Source organism: Trachymyrmex septentrionalis, unplaced genomic scaffold (assembly GCF_001594115.1).
Source record: "Trachymyrmex septentrionalis isolate Tsep2-gDNA-1 unplaced genomic scaffold, Tsep1.0 scaffold37, whole genome shotgun sequence".
Taxonomy (NCBI): domain Eukaryota; kingdom Metazoa; phylum Arthropoda; class Insecta; order Hymenoptera; family Formicidae; genus Trachymyrmex; species Trachymyrmex septentrionalis.
Window position 1 is genome coordinate 6,314,406 of NW_017305536.1, and position 25,417 is coordinate 6,339,822.

A 25,417-nucleotide genomic window follows, 5' to 3' on the forward strand; every position below is an offset into this window, starting at 1 on the left:
ATTTTGCTTTTACCGCAAAATAATTATTAAACTGATAATCTTTATTTCGAGGAATAATTGCCGTGTCTCTGAATAAATTTATATGTAAATACGATACAAGAAATATGATTTAGGTACGTTGACTTTTTTGCCAACCTAGTATTATAATTGAGGCATAACGAATATATGATATATACGATAATACGATTACAAACACAAGATTACATGAGTACACGATTGATGTGCCGAATAAACGCAAAGATAGATACTGATTCGGCGAGTTCAAAAAGGGACGCCATCGGCGTAATGCGATTTTATAGGGTCGGCGACACGGTGACGGCTATATTATCGAGCAAGGGAATCCTTTAAGCGCATTTGCAGGCATAAGGTAGTCATATACCGCGCCGGAGGAGTCAAACAAAACAGGCATTACATTACTGTCGCCATTTACCGCACTTGCTCGAACAATCGAGTGTGGAGAGACCTTCGATTCTCCCGCATCTTTCACCCTATCCCGTGAACGCGCGTAGGAGAGAATCTTCTTTCGGGCTCTTCATCTTCTCGTTATGTAACGAGCGCGATTCTATTCGACGGCGGACCGTTAATTTAATTCGCGCTTTCTAGTTAATTAATACCAATTACACGTGTGTTGAGAGCGCTCGTTCGTAAGTTGGCCGTACGTACTTCGACGAAGAACGAATCCTTTTAATCCGCGTAAACACCTAAGACCTCCGGCGAGATGTACATTAACACGCCGATAAATTAACGACAGACGTGGAATCGGTTGTACGAGTCGATTAATGATTGTAGGTTAACGACTACGGTATCGCCAACTGCGAAATATTAGCCTAATGAGGCGATCGCGATAGCGGAAGATGTGTGTTTTGCAGTTTTAATTGCTATGATGAGATTAGTTTGGAATCAATGCAAATATTTCGTAAGTTATCAGTACTAGTTAGTTTTTTAAATTTATTAAATGTCTTGCTTAAAATACAACTCTCCAACTTGCGGGGAAGAACTGCGACTACATTAATTATACGTATCCTTTAGATTCTTTGGAGTGGAATCTCATTCTAAAGAGTGAAAATTGAGCCAATTTTGAAAAAGCGTGACTCAACTCTTAATGAAAAATGTAAAAAAGCCCATCAGAGCCTACATCAGCTATTCGGATCCACCAAAATTCTTTATTTTTCGTGTGAATGTGACAAAACAAATAAAATATACGTTTCAACCCTTTAATTCGGGTCCTTACTAATATAAAATATAAATCGATATTACATAATTAACGCACATTCCAAGTTGATGCTTCCCGACAATTAGTTCGTACTTCTTTATCCAAATACAATAATAATATAAAACTTACATAAAGTAAAACCGAAGTTATATGCATTGCGTCACTACGTAGAATCACATCGCTCATCAAATTGTCAGATTTGCTGTCAGATTCGCTTGTATGATGTAATAATGTTGATAATCATTGGATTATTCATTACATAGCTAATTTGACATTTGGATAAAGAAGAACGTATATTTCCTTCAGCTATTCACCCGAATAGCTGACGTAGGCTCTGATGGGCTTTTTTACATTTTTCACTGATATATTCTTCCGAGCCTCATTATATATATATTTGTCAACTTTTAATCTCTAAGAGTGAGATCTTATTCTTCAGAGTGATAATTCACTTTAAAAGTTTTAGAGAATATAAAATTATCATATAGAAATTACAGAATCGTATGAGAATATACAATGAATATATTTTGTTCGAATGACATTGGATTTAAAAAAAATGTGCTGTGGTAAATTATCGAGAGTTGTACTGAAATGCTTCCCTTTACAGTGTTAAACACATCTAAGTCTGGATATGCTCATAATGGTGACTTAGTTATAATGATCGTTACAATTTTCTCTGGCCAGCTTTCAGTACTTGTTGATTTATGCGACGAGTTCAGCGAACGTGTTCATCATACCTGTTACAACTGATACGCGTTACTTATGTCGCATCATGAATGTGGTTTATGTTCTTCTTACAAGCTGTTTCTTGTATTAACTTATTTTATCTGTAATTTATATCTTACGGCACGCGACATACGGCGACTCGAAAGATTCTCGAAATTAAATTAAAACAAACACATATATAAATACGCTGTAGCAAGGAATATTACACAGAATCACATACAAAAACCTGAATTAAGCATCAAATTCTCTCACTCATTATACATTAAAACAATATTACATTTAAAACACTATTGTACATAAATGTACGTACTACTTGATAATATTTCGAACACGGTCACCGAGAAAGCAATAATAATTTGAGAGCAGAGAGAGAGAGAGAGAGAGAGAGAGAGAGAGAGAGAGAGAGAGAGAGAGAGAGAGATCCTGGCGTGCAAAATTATTCGCGTGACGTCGCAGCCGTGTCAGATTTTACGCGACTCTGGGATAATTTGTTTAAAAGTCGTCCGTCTGGTTTCCGCCTCGGCAAGTGTAACGCAATCGTAATTCCCACCTGTAACATCGCGGCCGCTGGATTAGCATGTGAGCGAACCGAGCTCGAAGCTCGGACTCGAGGTCTGGGTTCGACGAGTTCCCCCGGCATCCGGACAATTAATCGGACCGCCATGAGCTTAAAGGACTGTTATTTTGCGGCATGTAACCGCATTTAAATGAGGTTACGTGTCAGCGTAGCCGCTCAGATCCCTCCCTTGGACCGCGATAAGAGTTCAGGTTTTTTTTTCTCTTTTTTTTTCTCTCTCCGAGCGGCTTTTCTTTTCTTTCTGAGCCACCACGACCGATATCTTTCTTTCTCGCTTTTTTATCTCCGGTATATCTTGTCGGGCGAAATTGCTCTTTCTACCTCTGCGCAGACTCTCCTTTTGGCGTTCATTTTATCGCAATTACTTCCATCGTGTGGCGCAGAGAAGCATATCAGTCTCTTGTCATCTTAACGTAAAATAATTTATACCCTTTTAGCGTTGGCTAATTAATTTTGTCCGATACAGAAGGACGAACGTGAAAACTTATTTACAAGATCTATTCTTTAATATACTGCAATTATATGGTTATTTATAGAAATTGTTTAATTAAATCATTTAATAATAACACGGTGTGTTCACCATTAATTTTTATATTGATTACTCGCTTTCTCGTCAGTTAACTTTACTCTAATTTATTCTTTTCTATGTTTACCGTGCACGTTTCCTTCCTCCGCTTTTCACCTTCGCTCGCATGTTGTGAATGTTCCGACCACACAGTTCTAACTCGTGCAGTCCATAATTTGTCTTTCACTAACAGAAAGATGAGAAAGCTCGCGATTCGTTTCTTGTCTTTTTCTCGCTCTTTCTTCCTCTGTCACATTTGTCATATTCTTCTTTAGCTCTTGCGAGCCGTCGTGACGTCGAATTTTATCGCACGACCTTAATTACGGATTTCTGTGTCACGCTGTGAAGTCGCTCGCGAAGACTTTTCGTATACGCTTTTCATTACACGTCGTTAAGAAACGTAAAAACAGTCGTTCTTCCTCCGATTTATCGTCTTACCTTCTGATATTTATGAAACTGTTTGCGAAGTAAAATGTACATGACATTAGACGCCATTATACATTTTGATTTTGTATATGGAAAAACGGTTTTGTTGAAATAAACAAAAATTTAATTAGATATAGATGAAAAATAATTTTATTGAACTATCAAAATAATTATGTGGGATATGTATATCAATACTGGATTGTTCTAAAATGTCAAAACTTTTTGCAGCACTGCGTGCTCATGTTTGAGTTTCTCACACAGTTATTCGGAGGATAACAAAATTATTTTTAGATTTGTATTTATCTAAAATTTTAGATTCAACAAAGTCGCTTTTTCCATGTATATTTAAAATGTGCAAAATTACATTTGAAAGATTGAGCTTATAAGCAGTTAGATATATTAGTTTTCCCGCACTTATTCAATTTTTAAAAACTGAATTCATGATCACAGGACGCGTATACGCGTATGCACAACTAATACTCTTTGCCTACGCGAAAAATTACGCGAAGTCGATTTCTTTTACCGGAAATTGAAGAATTTTCAGTTTGATTGCGATCGTCTTCCTGGTTTGTGCTTTTTCGTTCTCCAATGGCGTGCCTTCAATCGCGAAACCTTATTTAGTGTGGAAGAATTCCGGGCTTCCCCTTTTTCTCTCTTCGGGAGTGACCGTCGCGCCGTACCGAGGAATTCGTGTGCGAATTCCATGGGAATACATTCACGAGGAGGAGTCGCCGCGGTCGGACGCGAAAGCTGCGACGATCTTTCGCCAAAAGATATGGGATGTTTTCGCGCGATATTAACTTTAACCCTTCATAAACCATAATAGCTACCGAGTTACATACCGTGCCGTCCGTCCGTATGTCTCGCGCGAAATGTGATGTATGTCCGTGTTTAACCTTTAACTGCTCGCTCGGAAGCTGACAGACTCCACATTTGTCCGACGTGTGTTATTACTTCCTTTTGTAGTTTTGATTTATTAAGAATTGCCTCGATGACTATATGATTATTTGCGAGATTAAGATGTAAGTTGAGATGTAAGTCCAGATATTTTTTTATGAGTACGTTAACGTGAATTTTTTACAACAGGCAAAAAAGAGAGAAATAATACACACCGTGTCGTAAATTTGATAACTGGCTCCGATTACGCGTAGTATGATATGTATCTTAATTTAACGGTTGAGTAAGATATTTTATCAATGCTGCTTTTCTAGCACAAACGCAAAAATTGGGCGATATATAAAGTTAAGAAACTTGAGCAGCGACAATAAAACTTCTCGTAAAGGTCGAGCCTTGGTTGCGGTGAAGTAATGTAGATTCCAGCGAAATCGTTACTTTGTTACGAAGTGCAGAGCGTATTTCCATAAAAACCGCGCACGCAAGGAATAAATATTGCGTACCTTTTTTTGCGTAATTTGTTGCACAGTGGAAATATATAGCGACAAAAGTGATGAAGTTGGTTACGGTTTTATAGGATATCTTACAACAAGAGTTAGAAGAGAGGAAGAATTTATTCTTCTTTTAAATGAGCGTTTTGCAAACTGCGTTGCTTAGCACGAAGAAGAGAAAGATGTTAATTTATTTACTCTAATGAAAGCGTATGGCGCGCGTCCCGTTATGACATGAATACGACGTGAATATTTCGCATGCATTAGCAACTTTAAGTACGCTGCTTGTTACCAAACAGTCACGATGAGACGATACAAATTATCGATGTACCATTTACAACTTTTAGAATTTAAACAAAACGTTAAAGCGTTAATTTTAAGACCTCTCATTAGTCCACTTATCATGTATGAATCGTAAATTATCGTTTTCTAGTACAAGTTTGTGCCGAGGATGGCCCGAATTGGAGCCGAAACGTTCACTATGGCTGTGTTCCAAAATTTACTGTCACTACTGAAAATTTATAATGCACGTAACGTAAACTATAGATTTTCAGTACTGACGGTAATTTTTAAAATATAGCTTATCTGTATGGTATTCCACTTGTAATTGTATGGAATTAATAAAAGATATACTATATAATCTTATGATAAAAATACTTTGCGCTCCGTGAACTGCGTATGACTTTTACCAGTTCTTTCCTTTTAATTAAATTGTTTACTTGATGTAAAAGATATCGTATTTTAATTTTTATTTCTTGTTTTCTTATTTTATTTTATTGGTCAGAGTATATTAGTGATATAAATGAGGATTTAATTACTTAGAAGTGTGTACATGATTTTTAACTTTATATTAGAAATCACATTAGAAGACAAAAATTTAATAATTGTCATCTAATGAATGCGCTTCGTGAATCCTCGCGTAACATGCAACACGTCGGACTCGAAGTTGGCTCGAATTTTCGCAGCGAAAGGTCATCTCGTCAGAGGACTCGTATCGCGGATCATGCAATAATTTATTACGTAACCGCGGCTCCTCGTCGTCGTGTTATTCTTGCATCCGGGATCTCCGAGAGAGTTCCATAATATATGCACGTTACGAGATTTAACATAACGATCGAATCTTTCCGTTGTCCCTTTGTCGGTTTGAGGCTGATAAATCAGCTGATAAGCGGATTAAAATGATAAGCAGCACGAAATTGGATTCCCGTGAATCATTTTCTTGGCAACGGAGTGCGTGTCAGACACGTATTTTTGCACGAATATTTGCTGACGTATACAGAATGTAACTATTATTATCGTGTTAATCACATTTCTTCACGAATCTAGAATAGATTTTTCCTTCGTGAACATTTTATGAGACGTGATCATTTACAAGACGTGATTTATTGCTAATCTTTATTCAGGTTTTAATTAAAAAGGTAAGATTTTATTATTTATATTAGAGATCTACAAAGTTCAAGTAAATGCAAATTTATTAATTATTATTTCTTTTCATTTCACGTAGATATTAATATTTAATATAATAATATTATATGAATAATATTTTGAATATCTGAAGGTATTACATTGTTAATGACATGCCGCATTTAATTTTAATCACTAAACAAATAGTGCACACTGATCTATCTTAAGTGGTATCACTTCTTTTAAAATTAATTAGAAGAACGATTTCACGATGCTTTCACGATCGGGCTTTCCTCTTTTCGATTATCACTACGCGTACGAGAATGGTGAGATTTTTGGTTTTTTTACTTTATCGACAATTATGCAGACGACTTTCTTTTAACAAACGAAGATAACCGGTATCACGCCTATCGACCTACCGTTGTCGATGACAGGCATGTCGTAGAAACGATAGTTCAGAATGACTTACACACTTTGCTACTTACTCCGATGTCCTCCTGTGAAACATCCTGCCCCGATAAGGATCCCTCGTCTCTTTGGCATGTGCGACGGACGGAGATAAGGCCACTTTTCACCGCAGTGGATTGTGGTCGCTAGTTCGATGCTTGTTTCTAAGAACATTGTAACTTAACGAAGCTAATGTCTCTCTCTCTCTCTCTCTCTCTCTCTCTCTCTCTCTCTCTCTCTCTCATTGCTACTTTTATTTCAATAGAAGAAGAGAAACTTGCGGCGACTCCTTTAACTCGAAATGATTTTCTATCGCCTTTCCTTTTTATCAGTACTTTTGATAATATTTTATAACTTATCTTGACGTTAATTGTAGTTAAATAAATAACAAACTTATTAATTATTTAGGTTGATAATTTCTATGGTTAATACTTAGTTCTAATACTTTTGTTCTAAGTAGAATATGCATATCTTGCTTACAACTTTAAAACCTTTTTTTAGAAAGTATATTTTTATAGTGTATAATATTAAAACACTTTTCCCGAATATGATATTAATATTTTGAATTTCTCAAATATTAAATTGAAATGAAAGAGAATTTCGCAATTATATTCTTCAAAATGAAGACACATAAAAATAGTTTTAATCTGTAATAAATGCACCATTTTCTCTCATAATATTTTTCTATCTGTCGGAATCCCGGAATTTTTTAGCCTAATCATCTACGGAAAAATTTACACGGACTTTCCAAACAACCTAATACCTAATACCTACCATTTCTATGTACTTTGAATTTTATATAGTTGACGTATTTTTTTTTTTATTATTGATCCAAACTGATCTTCAGTACCTATGCATACACACATACACACATATTTACTTATGTATTATTATTACTTTTCTGGAATCCTAAATTCTTTGGAGTAGGATCTTGAAGAGTAAAAATTGAGTTAGTCTTGAAAAAGATTGGCTTAATTTTCAATCTTTAAGAGTGAAACTTTACTCTTCAGAGTGAGATTTTATAAATCATACTTATGAAATCCTTGTTTCCTGATGGAGATCGCGAAGAATAGTACTGCATCGTTCCGCTGGGAAATGATTTTTCGCGTAAAGCATCAGTTGTAAAGAGACATAGAGGTAAGCGAGTGCATCTCTCTACAAGCTTGTTACAACGACGAGTAATAATCGTACAACGTCGTCGTCGATCTGCACGAAACGGTACACTTGACCGCTATCCAGGCTTTCTTTCTCTTTCCGTTGCGAACGTCGGATAACAGCATCGGGACTCGCGGTTGCAGATAACCGACGGGATAAAGTCTAGAGATCGCTGAAAAAAAAAAATCGTGCATCATTAAGTGACACGGATCTTCGATACGTTCCCCTCACGGTATTCTTAATTACTCCGATCATTTCCTCCGTGTAATAACTTATCGACGAGATAAATACTCGACGTGATATCTCGAGTAAGTTGATTTAAATGCGGATTACGATTCGTTTTTCTTCATCATCGCAATTCTTCATTTCATTCTATCATTTCTTTTATTATTGTAACTTATTATCCTTCAGATCTCAGATGTGAGGAAGAAATTTTAGAATTAATGATTTTTCGAAATTCTCTGGAAATTTTGTTCAACCTCGCGTTTGGAGTTCTTATTTACGTTATAATGTCTCGATTTTTTTTTATTGTGGAATACTCAAGTGGTTTTCAAGTAACGTTATTCGAGTTATATCGCTGTAATACGTAATGCATGCAGCGATGTTAATATAGCGGTAGTCGCTCAACATTGGTCGGTGACATTTTATTAAGACTCTAACCTGTTCGATTTGGCCTCATGGAATGTGTCTTACGTGACATTATGTTTACGGTTCTTCCGAAACGTGGCTGGCTGCCAGTCGCGACAGAGCAATCGCGGCGGACTATGCAATCTGCATAAACGGTTTTAGCGGCCCCGACTTCAGGAAGCCGAGAGAATTTTATTTCAATTAACGGTACTTTCGCACTTCTCGTCGCTGAAAACTTTTTAACACGCCTCCACTCGGTGCTCTACGTTATGGCGTGAGCGACTCGATTTTCTCGCACCATCAGGTCAAAAGGAAAAAAAAAGAGAGAGCGAGAGGAAAGGTTTCTTTCCTTCATAAGGCAATAAAGAAGCGCAACGAGTTGGCAACGAGTTGGAGGCCTGGATTCGCGAAGCGAACTGACCGTAAATCCAAAGATATTAATCTAATTACGATAACCCCGAGAGACGATTATCGTACTTATTGCCAACGGTACGATAAATCCGGAGTTCAGACATCTGTATTAATTGCGGATATACCGCGCGTGTACGATGGATAAAATACTGTGAAAACCGGGGCGCAACCGTGAAAACTAAATCGCATTAGCGATACATTATTTCGATTTCTAATCCATGTCTAGTGCAGATCTACGAGAAGCGTTATGCTTTGTGTATGGAAGTAATAATATGGAGTATTCGATATCAGTAGTGTAGTTCTTAGAAATAGAAATTTCATTACGTTGAATATCGTTGAATACCGAGGAAAATACTAATAGCTTTTGCGTTTTTAGCAGAAAAGCAGAAGCTGTTATTATTAAAATAATGATAAATTAAAGAACGGATTGAATGGGATTTGAGAAGAAAAAAATATTTCTAACCAAAAGTTAGTTAGGATTCTTTAAATGTATAGAAATTATAAGCTTAAGTTTTATTATTTCCTCTATTAGTTTCAATTACTGTTATTATTTCATAGATAGAAATTTAATGTCCTATTTTTTCATAAATTTTTATAATTGTTATACAAAACTTTCGTTAGCATCGACATATTGTAGTTAGCCAAGTTGCAACTTATTTTGTTAAATATCTAATTAATTCGGAATACCGCTCATTATTAGCAATGTAAATTTAATTGCTTAAATTTTCATTTTGAATTTTGAAATATACTCTATATTTGTGAAATATATTCTATTGAAAGAGAGTATTCTCTCTCTCTCTCTCTCTCTCTGTTATGAGCCTTTAATTGGTATTGCATCGTGGATAATCGTAATGGCCTCTCGCCCATGGCCGCGATTTGCAGGAAGCGGCCCGATCGCGGGGTATAGACGCAAGTTGCGCAAGTCAGCACCAGGAAGCTGTCGACGCCAGTCAGGGCCGTGATAGAGGCGAGGATAAATGTGTCTGTGCACATACACAGCTCTCGTTTTCCTTAGTGTGTGCTTTGGCCTTGTCACTAGTCGCCGGCCAGCTGTATTCCTCTCTGCATCCTTCTTCTCTCGCCGCTGCGTCTTCGTAATCTTTCCTCTTGTAGCGAGAATATGAAGGAAAAAGGAAGAAAGAAAGTGAGAGACTGCGAAAGAGAGGAATATTCTAAAAAAGAAAGGAAGAAGAGAAGTTGAAGCTTACTCTGGGTTCTATTAAAACATAGCCACAATAGATATTTAATTAAAACTTGGCTATGTGAGAAGGTGAACCTATTTTGGCTATGAAAAACGTATTCTATGACTGATATTCGTTACTTATAATCTATCTTAAGTATAATCTTAAGATGTCATAAGCCAATCAGAGAGTTGTATTAGTATCTTAAGACATTACTTAAGACGGCCTTAAAAAACCAATTACAAATACCTATACGTTGCAGCTATGTATGTACACTTTGTGTGAACATATTTCGTTTAACATGACGTGTTTTAAACTTCGGAAAAGTTGCTGTCCGCTGATGTCGACGGATATCTAGATCTACCGGCTCGCTCTGTCTGGCACTGCAGCAGTCCCGATGATTTGTTCGCCGATGGGGCTACTTTGGCGAGACTCGACGGGGCTCGATCCCTCTCCTCGAGATTAGTATTGCCGCTTTTTTAGCTTGGGAAAATACGACTGCGCGATAAATAAGCGATTAAGCGATTCGCCCGTTCGCCCTGACTCTCGGACGGTACGCCCCTTTCGCGCTAGTTTATTTAGATTTTACACGGTCTGGATAGTGCGAAACCTCGTATCGAACTAACATCGTTCCCACGACTGCGATTATCCAGCCCTTTCGCAAACAAACCTCGTTTCGATTTTCGTGACTCTCTCTCTCTCTCTCTCTCTCTCTCTCTCTCTTTCTCTCTTGTGAAAAGTGGCTTGCTTTAAAAGAGACTGAAATTTATAACATCGAATATAATCGATATCGAACGGAACGTGCCGATTAAATAACTTTAATTTCTCGGCTGCCATCTGAATCGTCGATGTTTGAGAAACGTCCAACTTATAACCACACTTCTTTAAGCGCACTGCAGTTATTTACGACACTTGGGCACTTTTTGGGATGAGAATTTATTTCAGCCTTTATTTATCATACGGTGGTGTTCGAAACAAAATTAACTTATTTCGCGGCTTTGTTTTTCTCATTTTTATACCCGGATACCTTTTGCGCGTGCGTGAGATGCATAGCGTTTAACAGTATAGACCGCGTTATTTATAACGGTACAGTGTCACGAAGTTTATGGCAGGGTGCAAATTACAACGCGGAGTCTCTCTTTTTTTTTCTCTCTTAATTCGATCACCTTCGTTCCGGGCTCGTAAATCTGACGTATCGGGCGCAGATAAATTATGAAGTGACTGGAAGGTTAGTTGCCACGTGGGTGGAAAGTCGCCTTGGCGAAATTCCGATTTGTGTTTACGCGGAGGAAAGCGGAAGAGTGTAAGAGAGAGAGAGAGAGAGAGAGAGAGAGAGAGAGAGAGAGAGAGAGAGAGGAGAAGGTAGAGCGAAGGATGGATCGAGGATTTTTTTCCGTTTGAGTTATATCTGGAAATATAGGGCACTCGCTTTTCTCACGGTCGCGAGATCTCGCGTTTCAGGACTACTCCGGTTCGTAAGTACATGTATGTTGTTGGCGTGTTTTCGACGCAATTTGATTCGCCTTCAAGCATACGTCTCAGCTTTTAGTCTCAGCGAGATTTAGTTGTAGTTAAAGTTTCGTACCCTGACTGTTATTACATGAGCGGGAATTAAATACTGTAAGGAAGGTGGATTTATTCAAATACTATAGTTTGTAATGTTCACATTATATTTTCGATTATATGATTTAAATTATATATGTAAAAACCTTCATAAGTTATAATTATAACCGTAGAGTACCTATCTTGTTTAATTTTTACAAATTTTTATATCAATTCACTTCTAAATATGAAACACAAATTAATTCAATTAATTTGATATGTCGAAAGGAAAGCAAGAAGTTTCGATATTTTATTCCCTTTCAAGAAGTTTTAATATCTTACGCTTGTATATAATTTTATAATTTCTGTATAATCAATAAAATCTGATCTCTTTTCCACAAGTAAAAGAATTCTTATAATATACTTAAGTAATAAGCTATATAATGCTTAATAAATTTAGGGGGTTAAGTATTCATTTTTATATTATAAATTGGATAATATTTGTATTTTACAATCTTAATTCATTTTGCTATTAAAACATTTGCATTTTAATATTTTGCCGCAACGCAGTTAGAGTGCACGTTTTCAACGTGCCATTTATCTTTAGATTTGCTTGAACGGACACTAAACACCGATCGCAATCCTATCGTGATTTAATCCAGGTATGCGAAGAAACGAACGGTAGTAGCATCTATGTTCAATTCTTCCTACGGGCGTGGTCGGTCGCATGGTCGCGAGCTGACGAATTACCGCGGCGCATGGTTGGCAGAGCATGAAGGCAAAAATCAACCGGGTTTCGTGTTCGAGGCGAGACGTTCATCATCGTTCTCTCGCCTTGGGTGACTTCGCCGAGTACCCGGGCGCGCGCGAAAAGCGGTGACCCGCGACGTGCATCCTCGTCGTTTTGCTCGACATAAGCAGATTCATATCGCTCCCTCGTTTACAACGCAACCTGAAAATACAGCCGGCTCCGTATCTGGCATTTCGCAGAAACGTTTCTGCGTGCTAACATAAATTTGTGTTAAACATTGATCAACCCGTAATATCGATAGAATCGCGCCGACATGACAGCTGTCCCTCTTTTTATTTTATCGAACAATATTGTTCTTTCTTTCCTTTCTTTTCTATTTTTATTGCGAAATATGTTAAATTCAATACAAATTTTCCAACGGTGTAATATAAAAAAGATGACGATTTAGGGGATCTGATAAAAAATTATTCTAATAAAAAGAAGATACATTTTTTTTTAATAATAAGAAAAATTAAAAAATTTTTATTTAAAGTACAATTATATTGTTAAATGTAAATATTGACTTGTGAATTGTTTCATGTTGTATAACGTTCATTTTTATAGCATAAATTTTCAATTGCTGTCACTTTTTGCAGAGACTATATAACTGATATACCTTTTCATTGTAGAGGTATTTAGGCGCGGCAGCGTAAACTGTTATGTCGGTTAACAATGATCTTTTTGCAGTACATTAAAATTAAAAGTTAGGCAGAAGAATGCGATAATGGTAATATCGATGAGGGGAGTAAAGCGCATTTCTTGTGAAGAAAAAATGCACCGTTATTCTGATATATTAGATTCCTTATCTGAAGTCATCATTCGTCGATGCGGTGGTCACTTTCATCAAGGTTGAATTTCTCTTTTCCTCTTGCAATTGCTGATAACGAATGACAACGAGCCGCGTGGAGCAAGTGATGTCGACCGAAACGATCGATCGTTTTTGCTCCGGCTTATCGTCGCGCTGCCGGATCAGAACTGATTTCTCTGGTTGAATCCACTGGATCACTGAACCTTTCTCCCGCGTCTAAAAGAAGAGCAACGTTCGACACAATGTCACGCAATTCGGCGAATTAAAAAATTAATGTTAAAAAATTAATATTACTCAACAGAAAACGCTTTGAAAAGTTTAAATTTTCCCAATTTTTAGATCTCCGAAAAAATCGATAAAAAAATTATCGCAGACAAAAAATAAAAAAGCATTTTAAAGATTGAAACTTGTACTTTAGTATGCTTGAATTCTTTTGGCTGTTTTTCAAAAAATTGCTATCTTTACTGTTCTGTATCTTAACAAACATCACATTAATTGTTATAAGTACGTTCAACAGTCTGCAGATTGATCAAAAATTTTTTCTCAAAAAATACACTTTATAAAAAAAGTACAGAATTTTACTTACAAAATATTTTTTTTTAATTTACACTTACAAAGAATGTTATATAGAATTAAATTTTAATCTATAATCGTGAATATTTTTATGAAATTAAGCAAATTTTATATGCGACTTACGTGGTGTCATCACGGTTTTGCATATTTGGGACATGCCAATTTGTCGGACAAACCGCTCAAACAAACGATCGTTCTTCATCATGTTGGTTGACGATCGCGCGGTATTATCTCGACTTTCACTACCGCCATTATATACTTTCCCCCGATACACCTGTCTAACATTCGATAATTAAATAAGCCATGTGTGTCATGTCGCGTCGCCGGGCATTGTTGACTCGTTTAATTGATGCGACCGCTGTGCTGTCTAAATTACGGAAAGCTGTAACGAGACTTTGGGAACGCGGTAGTGGCATACATTGTATCACATGCATAGATACAGTAATAAATACAGTAATAAAGCTTACTAATTGCAGGCCTAGTTAGCTGATAATATCACCGTAAGCGACTATAATAATAAAGACCAAATTAATAATTTTCACTTGAGAACTCAAGAACGGAAGGAGTTGCACTCTGTTGAAGCCCGTTGGAATGTATAAAAATAAAGAAAGGGGATTATTAAATTTTATGAGAAAGAAAATTAGAGTAAAAAAAAAAAGATTAATGAATAATATTTATGTTGATTATTATGAATGATTGATAGAAGATAAACTGGAAAAATCTGTCTAGTAATCTAAAGTTGAAATAATGATTGAAATGATTTTCATTTATCAGTCACTTTCGAAATTATGCGACACGTGGAACATGAACTTCTTATTTCCAGTCGGTGACACAGATTCATTCGCGCGAAAATATTAGTCACGCTATTGCGAGCGTGACTCTTTATTATTACTAGCTTGTTTCGTTTCGAGTGGCTTAAATAGCATTCTCGGAGAATGTGTTCTACAATCTGGACTACATCACAACTTCCGAGGATCGAGAAATACATCGAAGTCATTAAATAGTAGTGGTGCATTCGATCATAAGTCTCATTTAATCGATAATTACAAATTCCTTTAAAAAAATCGTAGCGGCATAAATTTGATACCTATATAAAGAAACTAAAGACTAGATAAAGTCATTATTATTAATCAATGGAAAAAATAATTAGTCTTGATTAAATGTAAAACAAGAATTTTTCAGGATCAATAAATTTTTTTTCTAGGATTGGTTATAAATATTCCGTGGGAAAAATAAAAAAAAATTATTTAACGCATTAATAATAATTATTACTAATGTTTTTAATTTTTTGCATTTATAATGTAGTGATAGCTTCTCCAATATATTAATAAGGTATTGAAAGATACAATGTGTGATTTATGCGTCTGGTTTCTAAAAGCGCGATCATTACACGTTATTATTCATACGAATAGGACAAAATACAGCCACGGTATCAGGGCGTACCACGAATCCAGATCCGAAAGAATCTGCTATATTTCTTTCTCGACCGCGTTATTCAGAACGGGCGGGGTCGGGAAATAGAATCGGCCGAATCACCCGGATTCCGTCGATACGGGATCGCCAAGGGAATAGCATCAGGTCACGTTACCGTTGTGGTCGGAGATCAGTGTGGTCGGTCCCTTCGGCAACCTCAACAACGACGGCATCCGTATGATAGGTAGCACGCTAGCACGCTAGTGGCCATGCCGACAGGGTCGTGAGTCGAAACACGAATAGCGAGCTGACGACGAAGATACCAAGTCCGATCGGTGGGTGACTAGGAAGTCGTAAGAGGGAAATCGAGACATTCGGTATCGAGTTATATGGAGATCGTCACGAACATTCTGCAATGCTTTACCAGATTAATATGTACAAAGCATTTAAAAAATCGTGTCATCTTTTCTCTTATTGAAAGAAAATACTTTATAAATACTATAGATAATTGATAAATACGTCCATCACATATACGTGACATGTACGTTTTTTTTTCAATTTTTATTCCCTGTGAGATATCAAAAGAATAAGATAACCTACTCCCTTGAATTAAATAACATTTTGTTATTTGTAATTTTGTTGTTTAACTCAAGGGAGTGGATTACTCTGATTCTTCGTGTGTCAAAATGTAAATTAAGGTATTTCTGTGATTGTAAGTTTCAAAATAAACAACATCCATACTAATGTATTGCACGTAGTAAAGAATAAACTAAATTTAAGTCAAATTTAATATATTTTAAAAATTAATATATTTTTTTTTAATTAAATTGTTTAACTCTATTGTTTTAGTTAAATGGATATATGGAATAGGAGTACTATATACTTATAAAAACGATTAAAAATAACTCAAATTGAATTAATTTAACATTATAAATTTAACAATGTTGCTGAGTAAGATGCAATAAAAGATGCAATAAAAAAAGTAATAGGATCATAATGATTCTACGCATCCAGCTACGCGCTACGTGAATTGAACACGTCTAAGGATTAATGTGAGCGAAAGTGAAGATGCAGCGTGTAATAGCTCGTGATAAAATCAGGATTTAGACTCGATTCATATAAACCTAGAGATTCACACGTTGTTCGAAATCACGATTCCGCAAGTATGAGTATCGAAGTAATAGTGGCGGCGTCGTAAAATACAGCGCGGGAAATCGGAGATTCTTATGTCTGCTTGGCAAGGAGTATACGAGTATATGATCTTCGTGACTAGCAGACTGATACGTTGAAGTTCATCTTGCGATGAAAAACGCGCATTTCTTGTGATAATCGTTTATTCTCGTCGGGATTCTTAGAAGAAGAGTTTATGCCTTTTGTATTATACATATTTATGTACATATTTATTTACTTATATTACTTATTTATTAAAAGTTATTCGTTAACCTAGTGCCTTTATAAATAAATAGAATTGCTACAGAACTGAATTCCAAAACATTGAAAATAATCAGGGCAAGAATTTTGCAAAATTTTCTGGATTTTTTGGCTTTAAAGAATATAAACATCATACTCTTAGTTTTGGAATACTAATTTCTTAATAATTAAAAATGCAAGCAGTGTATTAGCGACATTAAGAGTAATTTACTTTGCTGTGCTAAATTGATCTCTCAACAAAAATATTTAATGGTCTCCACATTCACACTCGTTTAAAATACAATTATGTAGACGCGGCAATCACACTCGAACATTCATGGCCCCACAAACAGAAAGAATAAATAAATAAATAAATAGATAAATAAAATAAAATAGATAGATAAATAAAATAAATAAAATACATAAAATAAATAGAATGAAATAAAATACAATAAATATCGTTAATAAAAATAAAATAAATAAAATAGGATAGATAAAATATACAAAGGGTCAACAAAAAATAAGAAAAAATAAAAACGAAAATAAAAAATAAAAAAAAAAATAAAAAAAAATTTGTTTGTCCGCAACAACAGAAATGGTTTAACTTTCCAATTTCTATATGTTATAAATATTTGTTATTTTTGAAACAACTTTTTAGGCCAGTCCCGATTAAACTGCAATATCGGGTCGACCCTGGCAGGGTTGGAGCAAGCTCCATGCACCCACCTGTATTACAAAAAACGCATTAATATACTGAATCCCCTATGGGGATTGTATCAGATATTAAGCTGATAAGAACAGATACTACACTTTTGATCTTAGCTCAATAGAGCCGAGAAGCGATGTCGTTATCCGATTTTGCAGGCCTTATATACAATTTCAGGATGAATCTTGAATACGGGAAAATGCGCCGCGTAGTGGCGGGCAAAGCAAACACGTATCGATTATTCCTTTCAACATAGATCTTAACGTCTCTTTATTCAGAGCTCTACCGAACTCTCTTATATATCGTATTAAAACGTTAATTTTATATATTTCTCTGTTCATGTATGATACAGATACATTTTGATGCGTCACACACGTACGGTCATTGAATTGATCTTAAAACTGTAACTTGTCACCGCTTAAATAATTTTTACACATATTGTACTATGTTTTAGTTAATCTAAAAATATTTTTCTTTCAATAATTTTTATTCTTATCAGTTAAAACGTTTGATACTTTATGTTACATTTTCTATTTTTAATTAACTTTGTTATTTTCATTAACAATCTAATTCCTATTCTTTTCTGGAAGATTTAATTATATTTGCATTTGTAATTTATAGTTAGTTATTTTACTGGACTTTGAGGATCTTCGATAATTGCTTCGGTTGATTGAAACTGGTTGAAAAGTGGCGGTGACTGGTTGAACTAAAAAGGCTCGAATCCGTAGGCGGTATTAATAGTCTGTATAAGCCAGGAAGATGCGGTAGGTCAGGATTATGCGGGTTCCTTAATGTTCGAAATTACGATGTAAAAATGTCTTTTAAAAAATATTTAACACTTTGTAAAGATCTAGAAATTCTTTAATTGTAAAATAGAATAACAATTATATAAAAGACAAAATTTATGCGCATTTGTTTCGGAATGTGTTTAATTATACTATTCTAATGAATTATATCTTTGCTCATGCGACATAACAATATTTAACAGATATATAACAATTAAGTAATTTTTGCGCTCAAATAAAAAAGCTATAAATGTCTTTATATAATCTTTATATAGTCTTTATATAATCTTTATATAATAAATAGTTTTAAAATCTCGTGAACACAAGACGAGTAAAATAAGATTCATTGTCGTGGACGATATCGTAATGAATCCAAATTCAAAAGTTAGACCCGCGTAATTGGTCTTAAAAACATCTATTGGTTCTTAAAACAGGAGAAAGAGATTACGAGTATCAGCTAGGAGAATTCCATGCTTTCTCTCTGTCATACTGTCTCAATCCTCTCGCGCATTGTTTGTGCCTCTCGTTCTTTCTTCTTCCTCTTCTTCCGTGAGAGATCTTCCCACGCACGTACTGGGGTCCACGTAAGGCTGGTCCATGGGGCCCCTAGTGAATAATTACCAGATGAAGATACCGCCGCCTCGTGTAGGCTGATATCTGCTCTTCTCCCTTCGTCCCAACGATTTTGCAACGGTACCTATGCATCTATTCTGCATGGTGACTACGACAATGTTTTGTTCATTCGCGAACAAAAGCAGCACGCTTTTGTGAAGAATTCGGACGCGGTTGTATTGTACTTAAACATCGAAACCTGGTACGTGATACTGTGCAAACCTATAGATTCGTATTTATGTATGTTTACTGAAATGGCACGTTTTCAATACATTCTCTTTCACGTCCCACATCATATCAATGACAGCAATGTTTCCGTTACAGTTGCGTCTTTCTTCTCTGAAATCTTGGTTCACATATGAATGACGATATTTAGAAATTCAATAGCATTGGTGTACAATGAGTTTGTTAATTGGGCGATCTTAATCTATTTTTTATAGTGATTTTGAAAATTAGATTAGAATTTATCATGGGTTCTAATTTTTTCAAACTGACGTGTCTTTTTTAAAACTTATACATTTTATTAACACAAAGTTTGTTATATATAAGATTTTTTTTTCTTAATTAAAATAATTGTAATTTTGTTTAAAATCTGTTATAATGAATAGAAAATTATATTATTTAGTAGCTACTATCCTATAAATTATTTGATTATATTTAAGCAAAAGAAATAAGTACATAAATTTAGCAGATATAAAATCAATGAAAAGAATAGTATAAGAAACACCTTATCAGATCAATTAAAAAAAAAGTGAAATTTTGTCTATTATAATATGGTTACAAAATATAATATGGTTAGTAAATAAATTGCGAAAGAAACAAGAATAATTTCTGAATGGAAATTTTTTCAGAATTGATTTTAATGTTTTTACAACAAAAAATATTTTTTTTTTTCAGAAAAAGCAGCATCACCATTAAAAAGTATTTACACGGGAAGAAAAGATTTTTTCATGAAATAAATAATTTTAAAAACATCTTTTTTCTGGTAATATTAAAGGAAGTTTATTACCGAACATTTTTAACCCATTAATTATGCCCAAAATTATTTTCGTCGAGGCCAAAATCCAGAGAAAAAAATGTATCTCATATATTTTATATTGGCGTCTGTTAAATTAACTTCTCACACGATTCTCATAAGTTAAGTGATTTTATATACTCTACCCGTCATATATTTTTCTGCTTACAATGTTTGATTATGAAACAGCGTTTCATGTTTTCTGTGTCAATGCGTTTGCCTGCGGGACATTGTACCCATCACTATGGTAGACAAGGAGGTTAATCGATATGGCCGGTATCGCATAACTGTGCATGTAGTCGGACGTAAATTTTACACGGTTGTGGGCATTTGCATACAATTGTATGGCCGGTATAGCGTGTAAAGTTCTCGCTCTATAAACGTCGCGATTCTTTCGAAGTGCGCCCATCAAATTCGCGGCTGTTGCTACGTACGAATCCCGAAGAGTATTTCCGTCGGGTAATGCGCGGTGAAAGCGACGGCTTTTATTAACTGCAAGAGATTTGCATGAAAACAATGAGCGAAAGATACATCGTATACGTTTATTAGCACTCTACGAGAATGAAGAAATTTTTCTAGGAGAAATTTTTGAAGATGAAGTTCAAAGATAAGCTCGAATCCGTAAATTTGAGCACAGAAGAGTATCCAAAGGCATTTCGAGCCATGAGATGAGTTTTTCATGGTGTTATTCGCAACTTATAGCAACGAAAGAGATCGTGACGATCCACCGCTGCTGGCTGCTGCGCTCGTTGGCTGCGCTTCTTTCTTTTTCCTTTCCGCCGCGTCGACTTTGTTTCTAATTAACGGCTGCCGCGTGCTAATTGTCCAGCTGACGTAGCGGGAGGCCTTAGAGATTCTTTAAGGTGAATCGAACAGGTTCAGCCTTGAGTCATGCGAAATTGTTTTCTTCCCGCGTAAGGACGCGTCTTTCTGCGTAAATTGCGAAATGCTCCATGAAAAGTTCTATCCATGTTTTTCCCATACCGGTAATATTGTTTTTTGTAAATTAACTGCGGCAGTTACAATAATTATTCAAATAATAATCAGACAGTTTATATTTACATATATTTAATTATTAATCATAAGTAATAATTATTTGCGATAGACTATTAAATTTCTCGTTATTTTACTTTAGCGAATAAAAATTCTTAAACATTCGCGAATGTTGTATTAATCATTGCTGCCTCATAAAATCTAAATATTGAAAAATTTTAATTAGCAGTTGTAAAAAAATATATACAGTATTCAATCATTTTCTTAATATTTTTATTTAAATAGTGAATGAGAATAAATCTCTTCTAACTGTCAATACGATTTCTGTGTTACAGAGATGGCAGAGAAGGTGGTTCGTTCTCTACGACGACGGGGAGCTGACGTACTCTGTGGACGAACACGTGAGTAAAGCTTGTAATTTGATATTAGCAGCGAATTCGTTGGATCAAATCCTCTTAACCAATTATTTCTTCTTTTTACTGCTTGTAAAAGAGTTGTTTTACTGCCACAAAATCCATTTATCGTATTGATATGGATTCTTATCTCTTTTATATCACTTTTAATTGTACGATAAAAAAATCTCTATCTTTTATACTTTTTAAACCGCGTTCATCAAGATTCTTATCTTATTTAATTTTATGTCAAGATACATTGTTTAAATAAATAATATCCTTACAATGTTAGTTAAGTTTAGTTAGACATGCAGTTATTATATACTATGAAAAAACATGTACCGAATCTTGACAAATATGTATTTTGAATAGGACTATCTAACTTCACATTTTTTTACAGTAAATAAATATTTACTGTATGAAAAAAATTATAGTTAAATGAAATTAATAGTTCTCCATACCAAATAAATATATATGTATATGTTTATATTTAATTAATATTCAATACTATTTAAACAAATCTTTAGTACATTTTTCTCAATGTATAGTAATTACAGCAACAGATTTTACATGACACCTGTCTAGCGATTAAGTCGCATTTTATAAAATCGCAAATTAATTTTCACTTTAAAAAAAAAACATCTTGATATCAAATACAAATATATTGAAGACGAAGAAAGAGAGTGAGAGAGAAAAGATAACATATCACGAGTAACGGAATAGTACGAAAATATGGCACGAGTTCGAATATCGCGAACTGTCAGAATCTGCGTGTTATGTCAAGCAGTGAATCAAGATCTGAGAGGTGGCTTTCTCGGATGCTGCGTGCACGCAGCAGAATGTACCGGGAGGTCGTAGCCGATTGTGTACTCTACGGTGGCCTGCCGTGCATGCATCAGCCGGCCACTACCTATACCGACATCGGCAACGGCAACGGCAACGGCAACGGCAACAGCAACGTCTCACAGCGCAGCGGCATCTCGTATACACAGAGAACATTCGTTGCTATAAATGACCCCGACACCGGTACATCTCGAGTTTCCGCTTCCTGGTGTCGATGCGGACGCGGAAACTCTTTCAACCCGTCAGAATTGATTTACGCGTGAACAGACGCCAGAATAGAATTCATTACTGTCCCTCAAGAACGTCGTTTGCTCAACGGCAGCGTCTCAAAAGCAGATTGACGTGACGGTGATCCCTTGATCATAAGTATATTTTTTTACGTCCTCTCGACGATCGATACTCGCGTACAATATATAATATCGTTGAAGCTTTTCTCCAGTTTTTCTAATTTTCTTTGGGTGTGGTCTTTGATAGACGCAACAAAAAACTGGTTTCATTAAAGCAACAAAACTATTTCGCAATGTAATAATAAATTTAATAACTTTCCCCCCCTCTCTCTCTCTCTCTCTCTCTCTCTCTCTCTAAATAATTAACGGCAGAAAGAGAGTGCGATGGTTAGGCCAGCTATTCGTTTTTTTAACGTTTCAATTGATTTCGCGTTTATGAATCAGCCGGTACAGCATCTTGAGAAGCAGTTTCCACTTTTGATTAATGTGTAAACTTATCGCGTTCTTACTCAACGGGCTCGCCGCCATAAAATAGAAAAAAAAAAGCAAGGGAGGTTATATATTGGATCCGCGCGCATAAATTGAACAGAATTGCCGTCAGCCTTGAAGTGTCCTTTACCCTTTATTTAAATCACTCCCGTGAAAGAGCGATTGTGGAGATGGCACACACGAGCGCAATAAGGTCTTTGTAGACGCTCATCCACTCCTCTTCGCGACCGGCGTGCCCGCCCCAGCCATCTCCTCGAACCCAGATTAATGATCCGGTCTGGAGGCTTAAGAGGGCCATTCGTTTTGAGAATAATCTCGACCGAAAAATGCGAAAAGATAATAACCGGTATATACGCGATGGACGCGACCGTGCGTCTACCCTCGGCGTGTGACTGCACACAGAGCACAGAACAGAAGTCGTTTCTGGTCGTCCTTGGCGCGAGAATGAGAAATTAGGCTAACGGGTCGAAATAAGTCAGTCGAAAACAGCCCTGCGAGACACGCCGTATTTCCGTCGATCCGAGTCATAATATCACGACTGCTCCGCTGCGCTCTGTCTCGTTATAATATGCGGTTCCCGTCCAAGTTCTCTCCCGAGACCCACACAAGCTCGTATTCTCGCTCGTATAAGACTTACTTCGGCCGCGAACCCGACGACCGTAAATTAGATTCCCGGAACTTCGCAAGGAACAGTCGGAATACTCGGGTAAATAAGTATCGCGAAGTACTTGTTATGGAAAGTTGGAACTGTTTTTGATTGCTACGGTCTGTACTAACAATAAGTGAAACTGAAACTGGAATTATTTTAAAGTTGTTGTAAGCGAGAGCTCCTTTTCATCTCGTATCAAAATTATCAATCGCAGAAAATTTAGAATTTTTTTTGATACTTGTTGTTTAAGCCATAAACAGATCTATGATATTTTAATTAGTGCACGAAGAAAAATGTTTGATTGAATTAAATGGAATTCTGGCGGAACGCGAATTTTGATTTTTATTAGAATTTTAGTAGATTTAATCAAAATTTTCTGCATTGTTCATTTTCCATTAAAATTCTAGTTAATTTAAATATCTTTCTTAGTGAGTGTAAACAGTGCAGAAGAGATTTTCGTGAAAAAGCCTTGTAGCAAATAAATGTCAGTCAATAATTTATTAATAATGAATACAGTTAATGATGTATTTTTTAAAATTAATTATTATAAACAAAAAAGTATGACAATCCACATATATCGTATGAAGAATTATACTCTTATTTTATTACATAAAAAAGTACACTTTTAAAAATTTGGATAACATACTAATTTAATTTTAAGATAATCATTGACACTAATTACACACTTCATAGTTTTCGGTCCATTTGCTGGACTAGGTTTCGCTAATAATGAAATAGATTTCAATTATCCTTGAAGAATGATTAAAATTTTTTTTTCAATTAGAAGGTAATATATTTTAATTATTGTATCTTTTTAGGTAGAATAATTTTGAGAAATATACATCTGTATTCGTCATTAATAAATTGCTAATTAATGTTTATTCTGTCTAAAAATAAAGTTTTTCTTAATCTTTCCTCTCACAAATATTTTTTACACTCGTCATAATTGTGCATATAAGACACTTGTATGTCGGAAAATTATATTTCTAAATTCAACAACAAGATTGACGATTACTTTTTTTACGAATCATATTGTACTTCCTTCGCCGGTGATATTCAAGCGATCATCGGCGACCTTGTAGCGATTAAGAGATCGCGGCTAACATTCCGTGAATAATCGGCGGCGTGGCGACTCCGCTGTTGTGCATTTAGCAACGATACATCATCATCGGCCGACTATCGGCCGAAATTATGGCCGCCATTAATTTGCGACTCACGACTTTGTATCGCGCGCGTAGGGGTAAGGCCCTAGGGAGGAACGTAGCCGCGAAACGAGTCGACGATGGTTTTTTTCTGCCGATCTGTAATTTGTTCTGTCATGAATCGTCGGCGGCGGCGGTGCCCGGCGCGGTCGTGGGAGATCCCGCGGAAGACCGATTGCTTTCGAAACAAAGCCTGCTCTTACCTGTCTTCGGTGTACGTCCGACGAATGGGACGCGCGAGTAAAACAGGCATTACGCCTCCATCCAGTGCGCTCCGCGGAATTGAATCCGTGGAGAGCCAACCGCACCGCGCCTCGCTTCGCCTCGCCTCGCCTCGCCTCGCCTCGCCTCGCCTCGCCTCGCCTCGCCTCGCCTCGCCTCGCCTCGCCTCGCCTCGCCTCGCCTCGCCTCGCCTCGCCTCGCCTCGCCTCGCCTCGCCTCGCCTCGCCTCGCCTCGCCTCGCCTCGCCTCGCCGCGCCGCGCCGCGTCGCGGGGGTAAAAATAATGGATGCTGCAGTCTCTCCCTTCGGTAGAATAACCGGCGGTAATTGCCCTTAGACATAAGATTCCGTCGGCGGCAAATCAACGGACCACATAAATGAAGGAGTCGCGTCTTCTCTTACCTAAAACCGAATTATCCCGACGGAGATCGCGCATCTTCTTTCCCCTCGTCTACAGCCTCGCAGAAATTCTCATAGAAATCGAAGCGCGTGGAGTAAATAAATTCTCTGATTCTCGAGCGTCGCGACGGTGAGCGCATTTTCGAGATCTAACTTTCGCGGCTGGCAAAATTAAAAACAGATCGTATCTCTCTCTTTCTCTCTTTCTCTCTCTCTCTCTCTCTCTCTCTCTCT

The 25,417-nt window shown here is 36.3% G+C and overlaps 1 protein-coding gene across 3 annotated transcripts in view; it reads left to right on the forward strand.

The window, feature by feature from the left end:
• The window catches only part of LOC108750664 (protein outspread), a 201,055-nt gene that overhangs the window by 86,163 nt on the left and 89,475 nt on the right, over positions 1-25,417 (forward strand). For all 3 annotated transcript variants that reach the window (XM_018490305.1, XM_018490303.1, XM_018490304.1), the window contains exon 3: positions 21,097-21,162. In XM_018490305.1, coding sequence (XP_018345807.1) covers positions 21,097-21,162 — 66 coding nt within the window. The remainder of the gene's footprint in view (positions 1-21,096; positions 21,163-25,417) is intronic.